Source organism: Aulonocara stuartgranti, assembly GCF_965226115.1.
Source record: "Aulonocara stuartgranti genome assembly, chromosome: 3".
In the NCBI taxonomy this organism is placed as follows: Eukaryota; Metazoa; Chordata; class Actinopteri; order Cichliformes; family Cichlidae; genus Aulonocara; species Aulonocara stuartgranti.
The window spans coordinates 3865648-3880443 of NC_138941.1; the positions used below are offsets into that span (position 1 = coordinate 3865648).

General features: G+C 42.1%; 3 protein-coding genes across 3 annotated transcripts in view; all 3 read left to right on the forward strand.

Annotated features, from left to right (window-relative positions):
* The window catches only part of LOC309700452 (protein NLRC3-like), a gene marked incomplete at its 3' end in the record, with an annotated part of 173109 nt that overhangs the window by 119443 nt on the left and 38870 nt on the right, over positions 1–14796 (forward strand). The gene's annotated exons all lie outside the window — the stretch shown is intronic.
* The window catches only part of LOC309697027 (uncharacterized protein), a gene marked incomplete at its 3' end in the record, with an annotated part of 45587 nt that overhangs the window by 2766 nt on the left and 28025 nt on the right, over positions 1–14796 (forward strand). The window lies entirely within an intron of this gene.
* LOC309702414 (protein NLRC3-like) lies at positions 481–14600 on the forward strand. The gene is made up of 7 exons (XM_082527132.1): positions 481–555; positions 717–903; positions 1032–2829; positions 4758–4931; positions 10257–10430; positions 13205–13251; positions 13400–14600. The coding sequence occupies exons 1-7, from the start codon at positions 553–555 to the stop codon at positions 13942–13944; spliced, it is 2928 nt and encodes a 975-aa protein (XP_082383258.1). The 5' UTR covers positions 481–552; the 3' UTR covers positions 13945–14600.

The following is a 14796-nucleotide window of genomic DNA, read 5'->3' on the forward strand; positions in this document are numbered from 1 at the left end:
AAGAATTTATGATGCTGGAAACAACATGGAGACTATAACACAACATTTCCACTGTGTTCATAGAATGAATGTAAAACTGTCAGACATTCATTAAATATGCAAAATGTCTACAGAAGCATCAGAGGGTCAGACGTGAAGCACTCAGTGATTTTGATCAAATGACTCATCAGTTATTGATCTGTACTACACTGATCTACCACGTTAGTAAAGCTGGTGTTCTGGTGGTGGAGGGAGACTCGGATCATGTTCTGGTTTTGGAGCAGTGATCTGCTGATGGTTCAGTTTGATGAGCTTCTTCAAAATCATCCCTGACATCACCACTGAAAGGACGTCCATGAAAACAGACTGAAAATTACTGATATGTTCACAATCTGAGAGTTTAAAACTTGACAGACTTGATTCAGATGAAGTTATTTGAGCAGAAACTCCTGGATCTTTATCCTGTGTTGATCTAATTCTTCATGGTTCCTCCACAGAGTGGACCAGCAGAGCTCAGAGGTTCCCAGTGGTCAGTCTGCCCAGCAGCATCAAACACAGCTGGACTCCATATTTATGGTCTGTACATGTACAACAACTACTGTTACATCTGTTCTGTTCACAGTCATCTCCATGCTGCTCTTTGTAGACCAGTGGATCGTCAGTGTGTCCAACATGGATCTGATGTTTGGCTCCATGATTTCAGTCTGATTGGCTCATTCATAAATATTCTGTTCCAGCTGCTGGAGGACAACATCATCACTTTTGTGAAGAACGAGCTGAAGAAGATCCAGAAGGTTCTGAGTCCAGATTACCCAGAATGCTTAGAGAGTCAGAGGAGCAGCAGCAGAGAGGCGTTTGTGAAGATCACAGTGGACTTCCTGAGGAGAATGAAGCAGGAGGAGCTGGCTGACCGTCTGCAGAGCAGTAAGAGGATTTATCTAAAGATTTAAGCTGCTGGATAAATGAACATTTTCCAGAGATGGAAGATGGAGCAACATGTTTTAAAGATTAGTTCTTTTTGGAATTGAGTGTTTATTTTTCTTCTCATTCAGAGCTTCAAGCTCCAGTTTGTCATCGTAACCTTAAATCCACCCTGAAGAAGAAGTTCCAGTGTGTGTTTGAGGGCATCGCTAAAGCAGGAAACCCAACCCTCCTGAATCAGATCTACACAGAGCTCTACATCACAGAGGGAGGGACTGCAGAGGTCAATGATGAACATGAGGTCAGACAGATTGAAACAGCATCCAGGAAACCAGACAGACCAGAAACAACCATCAGACAAGAAGACATCTTTAAAGCCTCACCTGGAAGAGATGAACCAATCAGAACAGTGCTGACAAAGGGAGTGGCTGGCATTGGGAAAACAGTCTTAACACAGAAATACAGCCTGGACTGGGCTGAAGACAAAGCCAACCAGGACATCCAGTTCATATTTCCATTCACTTTCAGAGAGCTGAATGTGCTGAAAGAGGAAAAGTTCAGCTTGGTGGGACTTGTTCATCACTTCTTTACTGAAACCAAAGAAGCAGGAATCTGCAGCTTTGAAGACTTCCAGGTTGTGTTCATCTTTGATGGTCTGGATGAGTGTCGACTTCCTCTGGACTTCCACAAAACTACAATCCTAACTGACCCTAGAAAGTCCACCTCAGTGGATGTGCTGCTGATAAACCTCATCAGGGGGAAACTGCTTCCCTCTGCTCGCCTCTGGATAACCACACGACCTGCAGCAGCCAATCAGATCCCTCCTGACTGTGTTGGCATGGTGACAGAGGTCAGAGGGTTCACTGACCCACAGAAGGAGGAGTACTTCAGGAAGAGATTCAGAGATGAGGAGCAGGCCAGCAGCATCATCTCCCACATCAAGACATCACGAAGCCTCCACATCATGTGTCACATCCCAGTCTTCTGCTGGATCACTGCTACAGTTCTGGAGGATGTGCTGGAAACCAGAGAGGGAGGACAGCTGCCCAAGACCCTGACTGAGATGTACATCCACTTCCTGGTGGTTCAGGCCAAAGTGAAGAAGGTCAAGTATGATGGAGGAGCTGAGACAGATCCACACTGGAGTCCAGAGAGCAGGACGATGATGGAGTCTCTGGGAAAACTGGCTTTTGATCAGCTGCAGAAAGGAAACCTGATCTTCTATGAATCAGACCTGACAGAGTGTGGCATCGATATCAGAGCAGCCTCAGTGTACTCAGGAGTGTTCACACAGATCTTTAAAGAGGAGAGAGGACTGTACCAGGACAAGGTGTTCTGCTTCATCCATCTGAGTGTTCAGGAGTTTCTGGCTGCTCTTCATGTCCATCTGACCTTCATCAACTCTGGACTCAATCTGCTGGAACAACAGCAAACAACATCCAAGAAGTCTGAAACAGGAGAATCTGCAAAGAAACACTTCTACCAGAGTGCTGTGAACAAGGCCTTACAGAGTCCAAATGGACACCTGGACTTGTTCCTCCGCTTCCTCCTGGGTCTTTCACTGCAGACCAATCAGACTCTCTTACGAGCCCTGATGACACAGACAGGAAGTAGCTCACAGACCAATCAGGAAACAGTCCAGTACATCAAGGAGAAGCTCAGTGAGAATCTGTCTGCAGAGAAAAGCATCAATCTGATCCACTGTCTGAATGAACTGAATGATCGTTCTCTAGTGGAGGAGATCCAACAATACAGGACTTCAGGAAGTCTCTCCACAGGCAAACTGTCCCCTGCTCAGTGCTCAGCTCTGACCTTCATCTTACTGTCATCAGAAGAAGATCTGGATGAGTTTGACTTCAAGAAATACTCTGCTTCAGAGGAGGCTCTTCTGAGAATGCTGCCAGTGGTCAAAGCCTCCAACAAAGCTCTGTGAGTAAACATGTTGTCATCGCTTCATTGTTAAAATCATGGGAAATAAATCAGAAATGCTGAGTTCAAAGAGCACTGTAACATTTTTTTAAAATAGTAAATTAAATGATCATCAGTCACTCGGTAAATATATGGTAGTTTTAATGTTTCACTCCAGCATTTCTAAAACACACTTTGTTCTGTAACTCTTATCAAAGGACAATCCAGACCCAGCCTATAAGAACATGAGCTCTGATGCTTCAGCCCCTCTGACAGGTTTATTATCCTCAGCTTGTTCATTTGTCTCCAACTCCAGGAGTTTGGTTGTTTTATTCTAAAGCACAAACTTCACCTGCCAGACTTCACCTACATCTTTTTCTGATGTTCATAATTTAAGTTCAAGTTTGTATCTCACTTTCAGTGCACACCCTCCCTTTTTAAATATAAATCTCTGCTGTGCTGTCATGTTTTCATCCTGTATGGAGGGAGAAACTCGGTCTTCATTACTGAAATTGCCTCTAAGGTCGTGTTTCTTGTCAGTAACCATATGTAACTGTAAGGCTTCCATAACCAGTGTTATCACAGAATTACAGTGGGTTCACTCTGGGTCCTCTACAGTTTCTTCCCACTGTCCACAGACATGCAGTTAGGTTACCTGGTGATCCAAACTTCATGCAGGTGTGAGTGAGAGTGGTTGTCTGTCCCTCTGTGGGCTTAGTGGAAGAGACTGGATGGATCTCTGCTTTGTCTTTGATATATGCTGACAGCAAACATTCTCCATGAAGTCTGCATTTCAGCTCATCTCCTTTATACACACCTTTAACAGGAAGAGTTTTATACAGCTAGTGTTTAAAATCCAGTGTTATTCACAATACACAGGTAATGAGCATGATTATTGAATTACTAAAATTTTCTAAAATAATTGTTTTAGTTAATATTGTATGACAGTGTACACAGAATTATTAGCTCAGTAGGCAGAGTGGTCGCCCCATGATCATAAGGTCAGGGGTCGAATCCACCGAATAGTTACCTTGTGGTACCCCTGAGCAAGGTACCATCAAGGTACCAATCATGTGCACTGGACTGGTAGCACTCATAGTCTCATAGGTTTAAATAAATTAAAAAAAAAAAGGGTTCAACATATAAACAAATTTAATTTGATCACATATATTGTTTGTTTTTTTTTGTTTGTTTTTTTCCTTTCTCTCACAGACTGAGCAGCTGTAACGTCTCAGAGAAAGGCTGTGAAAATTTGTTGTCAGTGGTCAGCTCCCAGTCCTGTAGTCTGAGAGAGCTGGACCTGAGTACCAACAGCCTGAAGGCTTCAGCAGTAAAGCTTCTGTCTGCTGCAGTGGAGAGTCCACATGCCAAACTGAATGTTCTGAGGTCAGATCAATTTGTATTATGTTTAGTTCTGTTTGTTTATATGTTTGATGTTTGTTTTTGTTTATATCTTTATCCAGTTATCCTTGTCTCATAGCATTTTTATTCATTTCAAAGTTAAACAGAAGTTTTACTAACCTGCTCAGCACAAGACAATAAGCTATTGCACCTTGATTACACTTTAACAACAATCTTTATTCATGTTTTTATCTTCAGACTTAACATCTGTGAACTCTCAGAGGAAAACTGTGAAGCTCTGTCCTCAGTTCTCAGCTCACAGTCCTCTAGTCTGACAGAGCTGGACCTGAGTATCAGAATGCTACAGGATTCAGGAGTGAAGCTTCTGTCTGCTGGACTACAACGTTTAAACTGTAAACTGAATACTCTGAGGTCAGATCAGAAAACATTTAGTTTTTAGAATTATTAATTAAAGTTCATACATATGATGTTGTATCTTAGTATGTTTATGTTTCCTTTAAAAATAGAAAGTCAACATTTAATGTTGTGAAATGTATTAACAAACTCTACATGAGTACTTGTTTTATAGATTGTCTTTTATTTTTCAGACTGAGTGGCTGTAACCTGTCAGAGAGAAGCTGTGAAGCTCTGTCCTCAGTCCTCAGCTCCCAGTCCTCCAGTCTGAGAGAGCTGGACCTGAGTAACTCTGACCTGCAGGATTCAGGAGTGAAGCTTCTGTCCGCTGGACTAAAGAGTTCACAGTGTGCAGTGGAAACTCTCAGGTCAGGATTCAAACTTTTCCACAGATGATCATTTGAAATGTGACTTATATTATTGTATAAACAGGTAACTTTTACAGCTGTCAAGTGAACTTTTATTTACATTTGAGTGGATAATTGGACTCTGAATTACTAAAAGTTGTTATAGTCATGTCTCTGTTTATTTAAAAAAATACTTCATGCACTGCCTAATTTAAAGATTTAGGCTCCTTTGGGCCCATAATATATATATTTGATTTCTTTGTGAATGAAATTAGGAGGATATTGGCGACTGCTGATTGGCTTGCTGTTTGTTTTTTATTCACAGTACTTAATTTTAAAGGCTGATTTCTCAAAATGAGATGTTTATCTTTTCTTCTACAACACGTGGAGCCACCAAATCTTCTTGCTTGATTTATTCATTACAGTTTGATTTAAAGAATATTAGACTCGTAACATAATAAATATATTTATTTCACTTCTTCTTGAGAGAAAGAAAGGGATGACTGGGTGAGCTCCAGTGGTTCATCCCAGCAGAGAGAGCGGCACACTGGGCTGCAAATGATCACAGTAGTAATGGCCATAGTTTGATAAAACAGGCAGTCTTACCCTGTAGATAATACAGGGTTCTGGTGCCGATGTGGGGGAGGGGAGTCGCCCGGTACTAACTACATACTACTAACTACCTCATCCAGATGTCTTCCCTACTAAACCTGATAAGAAGTAACTGCAGTAGCCTTATAGGTCAAATCAGTTTCACCTGTTAAAGTTAGCTCCACTATTAATTAGGGGTGGGGGAAAAAATCGATACTGTGTAGTATCGTGATATTTTGTTTGCTAATAATGTATCGATACAGGGACAGCAGAAATCGATATTTTGTTACAAACAATTTTTTCTCTGAAGTCAACATGCTCTGGAGTCAGAGCATGTTGACTTCAGAGCATGTTGATCCTTTTTCTGAGCAACAATCCTGACATTCCTTCACTGTCCAAATGTGTTTAACTTTTTTTTTGGCAGCAATAAACATGACAGTTTACTTATTTTAATTTAAGACATGTTTAATTTTAATTAAGTTTGAAACTTTTTTATTTAATGTAAAATTATATATTTTTTAAAATTTTACTTTCAAATTCTTCAGTTGCTGAAGGGGCTGCATAGTTTTCATAAATTGCATAGTTCAGAATAGCTATAATTGTACCAGATGGTTGCATTCAGTTAAGTTGGACTAGACTGTAATACAAACCGTTCAGTTTGTCAACAATAAAACTGACTGAAATGAGAGAAAGACTGAGTGTGAGACTTTGATATTAGATAAAATGAATATTGATAAAGTTTACCTTTATGTGCAGAATTTAAATATCGCAAAATATTTTAAAAAATCGCAATAATATCGTATCGTGCGTTAAGTATTGTGATAATATCGTATCGCGAGTTGTATGGTGATTCCCACCTCTACTATTAATGGTGTCACTTTTCTGGGATGAGTTTAGTAGCCTGAACAGCTGCTTAAAGGAAAGTAATTAAATAATAAAAATAACCTAAGTCCGGGGGAACCTGCAAGAGCTGTTTGCACAAAGAATAATGCTCAGACTTTGAGGTTTTATCGTTTTACACAAGGTTTAAAAATGAATGTCCACAATTGAATTGCAGAAATTGTTATTGAGCTAATACTGATGTAGTTGTTATCTTTGGTAAGGAGAGGTTGGAGGAAGGATGAGCACAGTCAGGCCTAAAGATGCTCTTAATAATAATAATGGATTGCATTTATATAGCGCTTTTCGAGACCCTCAAAGACCCTTTACAATCCCACTACAGGGAGTGCAGAATTATTAGGCAAGTTGTATTTTTGAGGAATAATTTTATTATTGAACAACAACCATGTTCTCAATGAACCCAAAAAACTCATTAATATCAAAGCTGAATGTTTTTGGAAGTAGTTTTTAGTTTGTTTTTAGTTTTAGCTATTTTAGGGGGATATCTGTGTGTGCAGGTGACTATTACTGTGCAGAATTATTAGGCAACTTAACAAAAAACAAATATATACCCATTTCATTTATTTATTTTTACCAGTGACACCAATATAACATCTCCACATTCACAAATATACATTTCTGACATTCAAAAACAAAACAAAAACAAATCAGCGACCAATATAGCCACCTTTCTTTGCAAGGACACTCAAAAGCCTGCCATCCATGGATTCTGTCAGTGTTTTGATCTGTTCACCATCAACATTGCGTGCAGCAGCAACCACAGCCTCCCAGACACTGTTCAGAGAGGTGTACTGTTTTCCCTCCTTGTAAATCTCACATTTGATGATGGACCACAGGTTCTCAATGGGGTTCAGATCAGGTGAACAAGGAGGCCATGTCATTAGTTTTTCTTCTTTTATACCCTTTCTTGCCAGCCACGCTGTGGAGTACTTGGACGCGTGTGATGGAGCATTGTCCTGCATGAAAATCATGTTTTTCTTGAAGGATGCAGACTTCTTCCTGTACCACTGCTTGAAGAAGGTGTCTTCCAGAAACTGGCAGTAGGACTGGGAGTTGAGCTTGACTCCATCCTCGACCCGAAAAGGCCCCACAAGCTCATCTTTGATGATACCAGCCCAAACCAGTACTCCACCTCCACCTTGCTGGCGTCTGAGTGGGACTGGAGCTCTCTGCCCTTTACCAATCCAGCCACGGGCCCATCCATCTGGCCCATCAAGACTCACTCTCATTTCATCAGTCCATAAAACCATAGAAAAATCAGTCTTGAGATATTTCTTGGCCCAGTCTTGACGTTTCAGCTTGTGTGTCTTGTTCAGTGGTGGTCGTCTTTCAGCCTTTCTTACCTTGGCCATGTCTCTGAGTATTGCACACCTTGTGCTCTTGGGCACTCCAGTGATGTTGCAGCTCCAAAATATGGCCAAACTGGTGGCAAGTGGCATCTTGGCAGCTGCACGCTTGACTTTTCTCAGTTCATGGGCAGTTATTTGGCGCCTTGGTTTTTCCACACGCTTCTTGCGACCCTGTTGACTATTTTGAATGAAACGCTTGATTGTTCGATGATCACGCTTCAGAAGCTTTGCAATTTTGAGACTGCTGCATCCCTCTGCAAGATATCTCACTATTTTTGACTTTTCTGAGCCTGTCAAGTCCTTCTTTTGACCCATTTTGCCAAGGAAAGGACGTTGCCTAATAATTATGCACACCTGATATAGGGTGTTGATGTCATTAGACCACACCCCTTCTCATTACAGAGATGCACATCACCTAATATGCTTAATTGGTAGTAGGCTTTCGAGCCTATACAGCTTGGAGTAAGACAACATGCATGAAGAGGATGATGTGGACAACATACTCATTTGCCTAATAATTCTGCACTCCCTGTATTCATTCACTCTCACATTCACACACTGGTGGAGGTAAGCTACAGTTGTAGTGGTAGGTTAGGTTTTGCCCAAGGACAAAATGACCAAGACAGAGAGAGCTGGCTCATCAGACAGACAAGCTCATCTTGTAACCTACTGGTTCGCTGGTCAGCACACCAGCTGACTAGCGAACCGGCTAACTAGCACACTGGCTAACTAGCACACCAGCTAACTAGCACACCGGCTAAATAGCAAATCAGCTAACTAGCAGACCAGCTAACGGCAGCCACAAGCTGAAGGACGATTAAATGTAGTGGAGATATCAGAGATGACACTGGTGTGTCCGATTCACTCTTTAGCACTCTGGTCACTCCGGTGTGTCAGCCAGAACACCACTGAAGGCCAAATGATCCCAGCATGTGGAATAAAGAGCTTAAGGTTTGGTTTGAGACACTTTATTCTTTCACTGATTGATTCTTGCGGCTGTGATCATGTGTGTGGTTTCTTACAAAAAGGAAGTACACAATACAAATACATGACAAATAAGATGAATAGATAAGATACATATCCAGTTATATGCATACGTCGGTATAGCTAACATAACCATTGATAAGGTCAAAGATCACAGCACTATAATGCAGTAATGTTAAACACAAAGGTGTATATCTACATAAATCTGTCCTATCAGTGATCAGAGTACTGTAGTATACTTCCACTACATAAACTATAGAAACTAAACGACATTAGTGTGACTTTAAGTTACCATCAGTACAGACGAACTGATGGTAGTTGTACAAAATAAAGGCATTGCAATTATTGTGAAGGGCTTCCGGTTAAACTAAGATCAGCTGATTACCTCATAACAAATTGTTTGCTATAGAACGCAGCTCCCACTCTTCATTAATATCATGTACTGTAACTCCCAAGTAACCATGGTTACCCAGCCACGCCCAGTAGTCTCCAGAGAGACCAACAGCTGGTGCACGTTGTAACGCCGTGGCTTTCATAGTCTCTCCTTTTTCTACAGCTCATGTGTTCTTCTTGTGATGGTGCATCTTGAGGGAGGCTCATACATGCCGTCATTTGTTGATCCTAAGAACGTTCCTCAGACCGACTTCTTCAACAACACTAATCGGCCTGCAGTTTGTAGCTACTCACTTCACTGTGGTGTTTGTTAGCTTGTCTTTCTTTGGTTTTATCCTGACTCCTCCCACAAGCTGATCCTACGTAGTCTGCCCAAGCCTCCCTCCTCTGTTTGTTTGGGTGGTTTGTTTGCTGCCATCAACAGCGTGTAATGCATTTAAGTGATACTTCAGACATGAAGTACTGCGACAATAAAAAACTCAACTTTGCTTAAAAATAACTTTAGTTGTATCAACACTGCCCTCTGGAATAATTAGACTTTGGTGACAAACTGATGTGATCTCCATGTTTCCTTTGTTGGACTGTGGGCGAGTGTCAGAACTGAATGTACTGAGTAACATGTGGAGTTTAAATATGTGTCAGTTCCAGTTTTAGAGCTCTAAAGTGCAGCTATCATGTTAGGAATATGTTAGGAATAGACAGGAACACTGAGCACACTGAGGTCAAATCTTTATTTATCCAGTTCATCTGTAGGCTGAGCTCAGTCCATCCATTTAGTGAAATGATGTTTAAAGGTCTCCTTGTTCTGTGAGCGTGCACAGATCCTGAAGCAGAAAGCCTGGGTTAACAGAGAAATGATCATCACTGTGATGATGCTCACCATCTCTGACTGGGATTTGAGGTTTTGTCAAAGCAGCAAAGAAAGCCTGGCTATGTTGGACTGGGTGTGGAAGCAGCTCCCAGTTTGAGTTCAGGAGACAGACACCCTCTCTACTTTGACGATCAGCTTCAAACTTTCCTTTTTGATAAAACTTATAGTTAGAGCTGGATCAGGTGACCCTGAACCATCACTTAGTTATGCTGCTATAGAGATGGATAACAGATGGATTGTTGTTTTGTGTGTCTGCAGTCTGTCAGGCTGTCTGATCACAGAGGAAGGCTGTACTTCTCTGGCCTCAGCTCTGACCTCCAACCCCTCCCATCTGAGAGAGCTGGACCTGAGCTACAATCATCCAGGTCCCTCAGGAATGAAGCTTCTGTCGGCTGGACTGAAGGATCCAGGCTGGAGACTGGACACTCTCAGGTATGGAGAGAATGTCTGATATAGGAGGAAGAGCTGGAATCATTTCCTGTGTCTTTCACTCACTTCCTGTTTGTTTCCTGCAGATGAGACATGAACAATCACACATGCAGGAATATTTTCAGGGACAGACACACTAGTCTAGCTGGATAGTACATGGATATTTATGTAGGGGGTCTTCAAGGAGTCTGTTTGCAGGAACATTAATGATAACTGATAAGTCATGTTGAGAGTTTCATTAAAAGTAGACTTACAGTTAGGTAATATTTGGACAGAGACATTTTGTAACTTTAGATACAAGTATCAGCCATGTGTGTGTTTCCCATGCTGTATGTCCACAGTCACAGTGACAGTCAGTGACACTGACAGAAGGATGAAACAAGGCTGTGAATCATTTCAGTCTGTGTGTGTGACAAAGAGGCAGACAGGAGCAGCTAACATTTGGAAATGGAAGCTTACTGGAAACACTACATTCACGGCTGAATTCACAATAGATTTGTTCTCAAGTGCACATTTAGCAGCTAATGCTAATACTGTTTTCCCTTTGCTTTCTACAGCAGCTATTGCTAAGTAGGCCACTTTGCTCCGCTAAGGATTTGTGTGACCATGATGGAGACTCTGATAAGCTAATGCTGCTAAGCTAATGCTGTTTATGGGCCCTGTTAGAATCAATATTTCATTCTCATTCTGTTGTTTGAGAACAATATTAACGTTTCACATCATTATAACACAAGAGAAAAGGGTATTGGCATTAGCTACTAGTGCTTATTCACCTCAAATTACCTTTAGCTGCTAATGGCAGCCTACTTAGCATTAACTCCTCACTAATATAATGCTAATTTACATCAAATTAGCATTAACTGCTCATATTGTTATAAGGAAAGAGAAAACGGTATTAGCATTTGCTGCTAATAATTATTCACCCCTAATTAGAATAAGCCGCTAAAAGCAGCCAACTTAGCATTAATTCCTCACTTTGTTGTTACCCAACGGAAAAGAGTATTAGTATTAGCTACTATCATTTTTAATAAGTAAGAGAAAACAGTATTAGCAGTAGTCATTTTTACAAAATCTTTATTCATCTTTATTCATCTTCATTTAAGCATGCACTTCTAGAAGGGAAGATGAGGCCGGTGTCCCTCTGCAAAAATCTTCACCCCTTTGTTAGTTACAGCCAGCTTTATAGAAGTGACCCCATTATAAAACTCCCTACGGTGTGCTGCAAACTCTGTCTGTGTCTATGTGCACGAGCACGTGAATGCCTACATGTGCACGTTCCCACGTGTCTATGTGAGTGTAAAGTGTCATACATTATCAAACTAACATTACATTTTCATATTAAGGTGGGGCCAAAAACTATCGTCCTGCGGGCCGCAATTGGCCCGCGGGCCACGAGTTTGAGACCCCTGGTGTAGGAGGACACCTACTCTGTGTCTGGTTAAGTATAAGAGCCCTTTGTTAGGGGGACCGCTGGACTCTTAGCACCAGCTTTGGGGTCACAGGGTCACATCTGGAACACACACACACACACAGACACAGACACACACACACACACACACGCGCACACAGACACACACACACACAGACACACACACACACACACACACACAGACACACACACAGACACACACACAGACACACACACACACACTATGCACAGACACACACACACAGACACACACACACAGACACACACAGACGCGCACACGCGCACACACAGACACACACACACACTATGCACAGACACACACACACACACACAGACACAGACACACACACAGACACAGACACACAGACACAGACACACACACACAGACACACACACACAGACAGACACAGACACACAGACACACAGACACAGACACACACACAGACACACACACAGACACACAGACACACACACACACACACACACACACAGACACACACACACACACACACACAGACACACACACACACAGACACACAGACACACACACACACACACAGACACACACACACACACACAGACACACACACACACACACACACAGACACACACACACTATGCACAGACTGGGACTCTTTGTTCATACCTGTGTAAGACGTCATAATGAACTTGTGCATATTCATGTAAGCTCAATAAAGAGCAGTGTTACGAGGGAGCAGACGAGAGCGACTGAGGTCAAGTGAAGGAACGGCGCTGTCACAGTTCTCTCCCTCATCAATTGTCTGGTTCCAGCGGTGGGTCTGTGCTAGACGACCCATCACCAGCTTTTTCCACTGGTTACCAGTACGTGGTAGAATCCACTTCCAGATCTGGTTGTCTTTAAATCTGTGAATGGATTGGCTCCATCTTATCTCTCTTTAACAAAAGAATCCAAGTGGAGCCCTCAGGTCTGCAGATAAGCAGCTTCTGACCAGAACTAGACGTAAAAACAGAGGTGAGCTTTATCGATGGCTGCAGCCAAACTCTGGAACAGTCGCCCTTCACATCAGGTCGTCACCAACACTGGACATTTTTAAAAGCCGGTTGGAAACACATTTGTACTCTGTAGCTTTCAATCCTGACCAGTCTTTATAGTCATTACTGTGTATGTTTCCTATTTTCTCTCTACTCTGTGCAGCACTTTGGCTCAAGCTGTTTTTAAATGTGCTGATAAATAAATGTAGATTTCTTTGAATAAAACAGTGGAGCCGAGCTTTGAGCTCAGTGTGTAACAGTGTGTGTGTGAGAGCCATGTAATGTCCATGTGTGCATGCTGACTGTGCTGCTCTGACCCCCCTCCTCCTTTCAGGGTGGAGCCTGCTGGAGTCCGATGGTTGAGACCAGGTCTGAGGAAGTGTAAGTGTGTTTTTAATGGGATTCATGAAAACAAAGCAGCACACATTCAACCATCTTCATCATGTCAGGAGTCATCATCAAAGTGTCAATCAATGAACAGATGATGGATCAATAACTGCAGCTGGATTGTGTTTGTTCTCTCCATCAGATTCCTGTCAACTCACAATCGACACAAACACAGTGAACACAAAGCTCCAACTGTCTGACAACAACAGGAAGGTGACACATGTGAAGGAGGTTCAGTCATATCCTGATCATCCAGACAGATTTGATGTTTATCTTCAGCTGCTGTGTAGAAATGGTCTGACTGGTCGCTGTTACTGGGAGGTCGAGTGGAGAGGAAACGTTGATATATCAGTGAGTTACAGAAGCATCAGAAGGAAAGGAAACAGTGATGACTGTTGGTTTGGATACAATGATCAGTCCTGGAGTCTGTTCTGCTCTGATGATGGTCCTCGTCATGTCTGGCACAATAAGATACAAACATCCATCTCCTCCTCCTCCTCCTCCTCCTCCTCCTCCTCTGTCTCTAACAGAGCAGCAGTGTATGTGGACTGTCCTGCTGGCACTCTGTCCTTCTACAGAGTCTCCTCTGACACTCTGATCCACCTCCACACCTTCAACACCACATTCACTCAAACTCTTTATCCTGGGTTTGGAGTCTATCCTGGTGCCTCAGTGTCCCTGTGCTGAGTGGAGTGTAAAGAGTGTCTCCTGTTACAGAAACACTCTGACTGTTGAACAGATAGTTCAGTCTGTACATGTCTGTCTCTTTCACTCACAAACACGTTTTCAGATTCATGGATTCAATCAGTTGATGTTTGAAACTCTTCTAAATGATTCCTTGTAAACTTCTTCAGTCACAAACAAACAGGAAGTGATGTCACATGTGTTCCTGTCCACACAGCAGAATGAGTCTATTGCTGACAGTGATGTACAAACAGAGTGAGCATTTCTGAGGCCCAAAATAAACTGAGTAGTTCACTGAATGAACAATGGACTGTGAGCTCAGTTCCTTCATCATTAGTATGGATTATATATGTATTATATTAGTATCATATATATCAGGTGCTGCTGCTTTCAGTCATTGTGCAAATGTGCTGTTTGTAAGCTTGTAAAGCTGCAGTCAGCTGAGACTGAAGAAGTCACCTGATCAGTGAGCAAACGTTTCTGAAAACGTCCAGATGAACAGAATCAACCTTTTGGGATCAGCCAGCAATGCAGCATCATTGTTGTTCAGCTTCAGAGGTTTGCAGGAATGAACTGATGACCAGAAACAGCTGCAAAGTCCAAGAAAATACCAGCTGGAGTTCAGCTGCATTTGAAGAAGTCAAAGAAAAGTAAGGATGGCAAAGGGCGACGTTTTCTTCCAAAGAGCTGCAAACATGGTCGACGCCTCATTAGAAGAATCATCTGGACATTTGTGAGGAACTCTAACCAAGAAAGCAACGTCACACAGATCCAACAGACAGTTTCCATGACTGCAAGTGTTGAGTGGAAAAATGCTACATTGCATTATTGCATCCTCTCACCACAGGAGGCGCT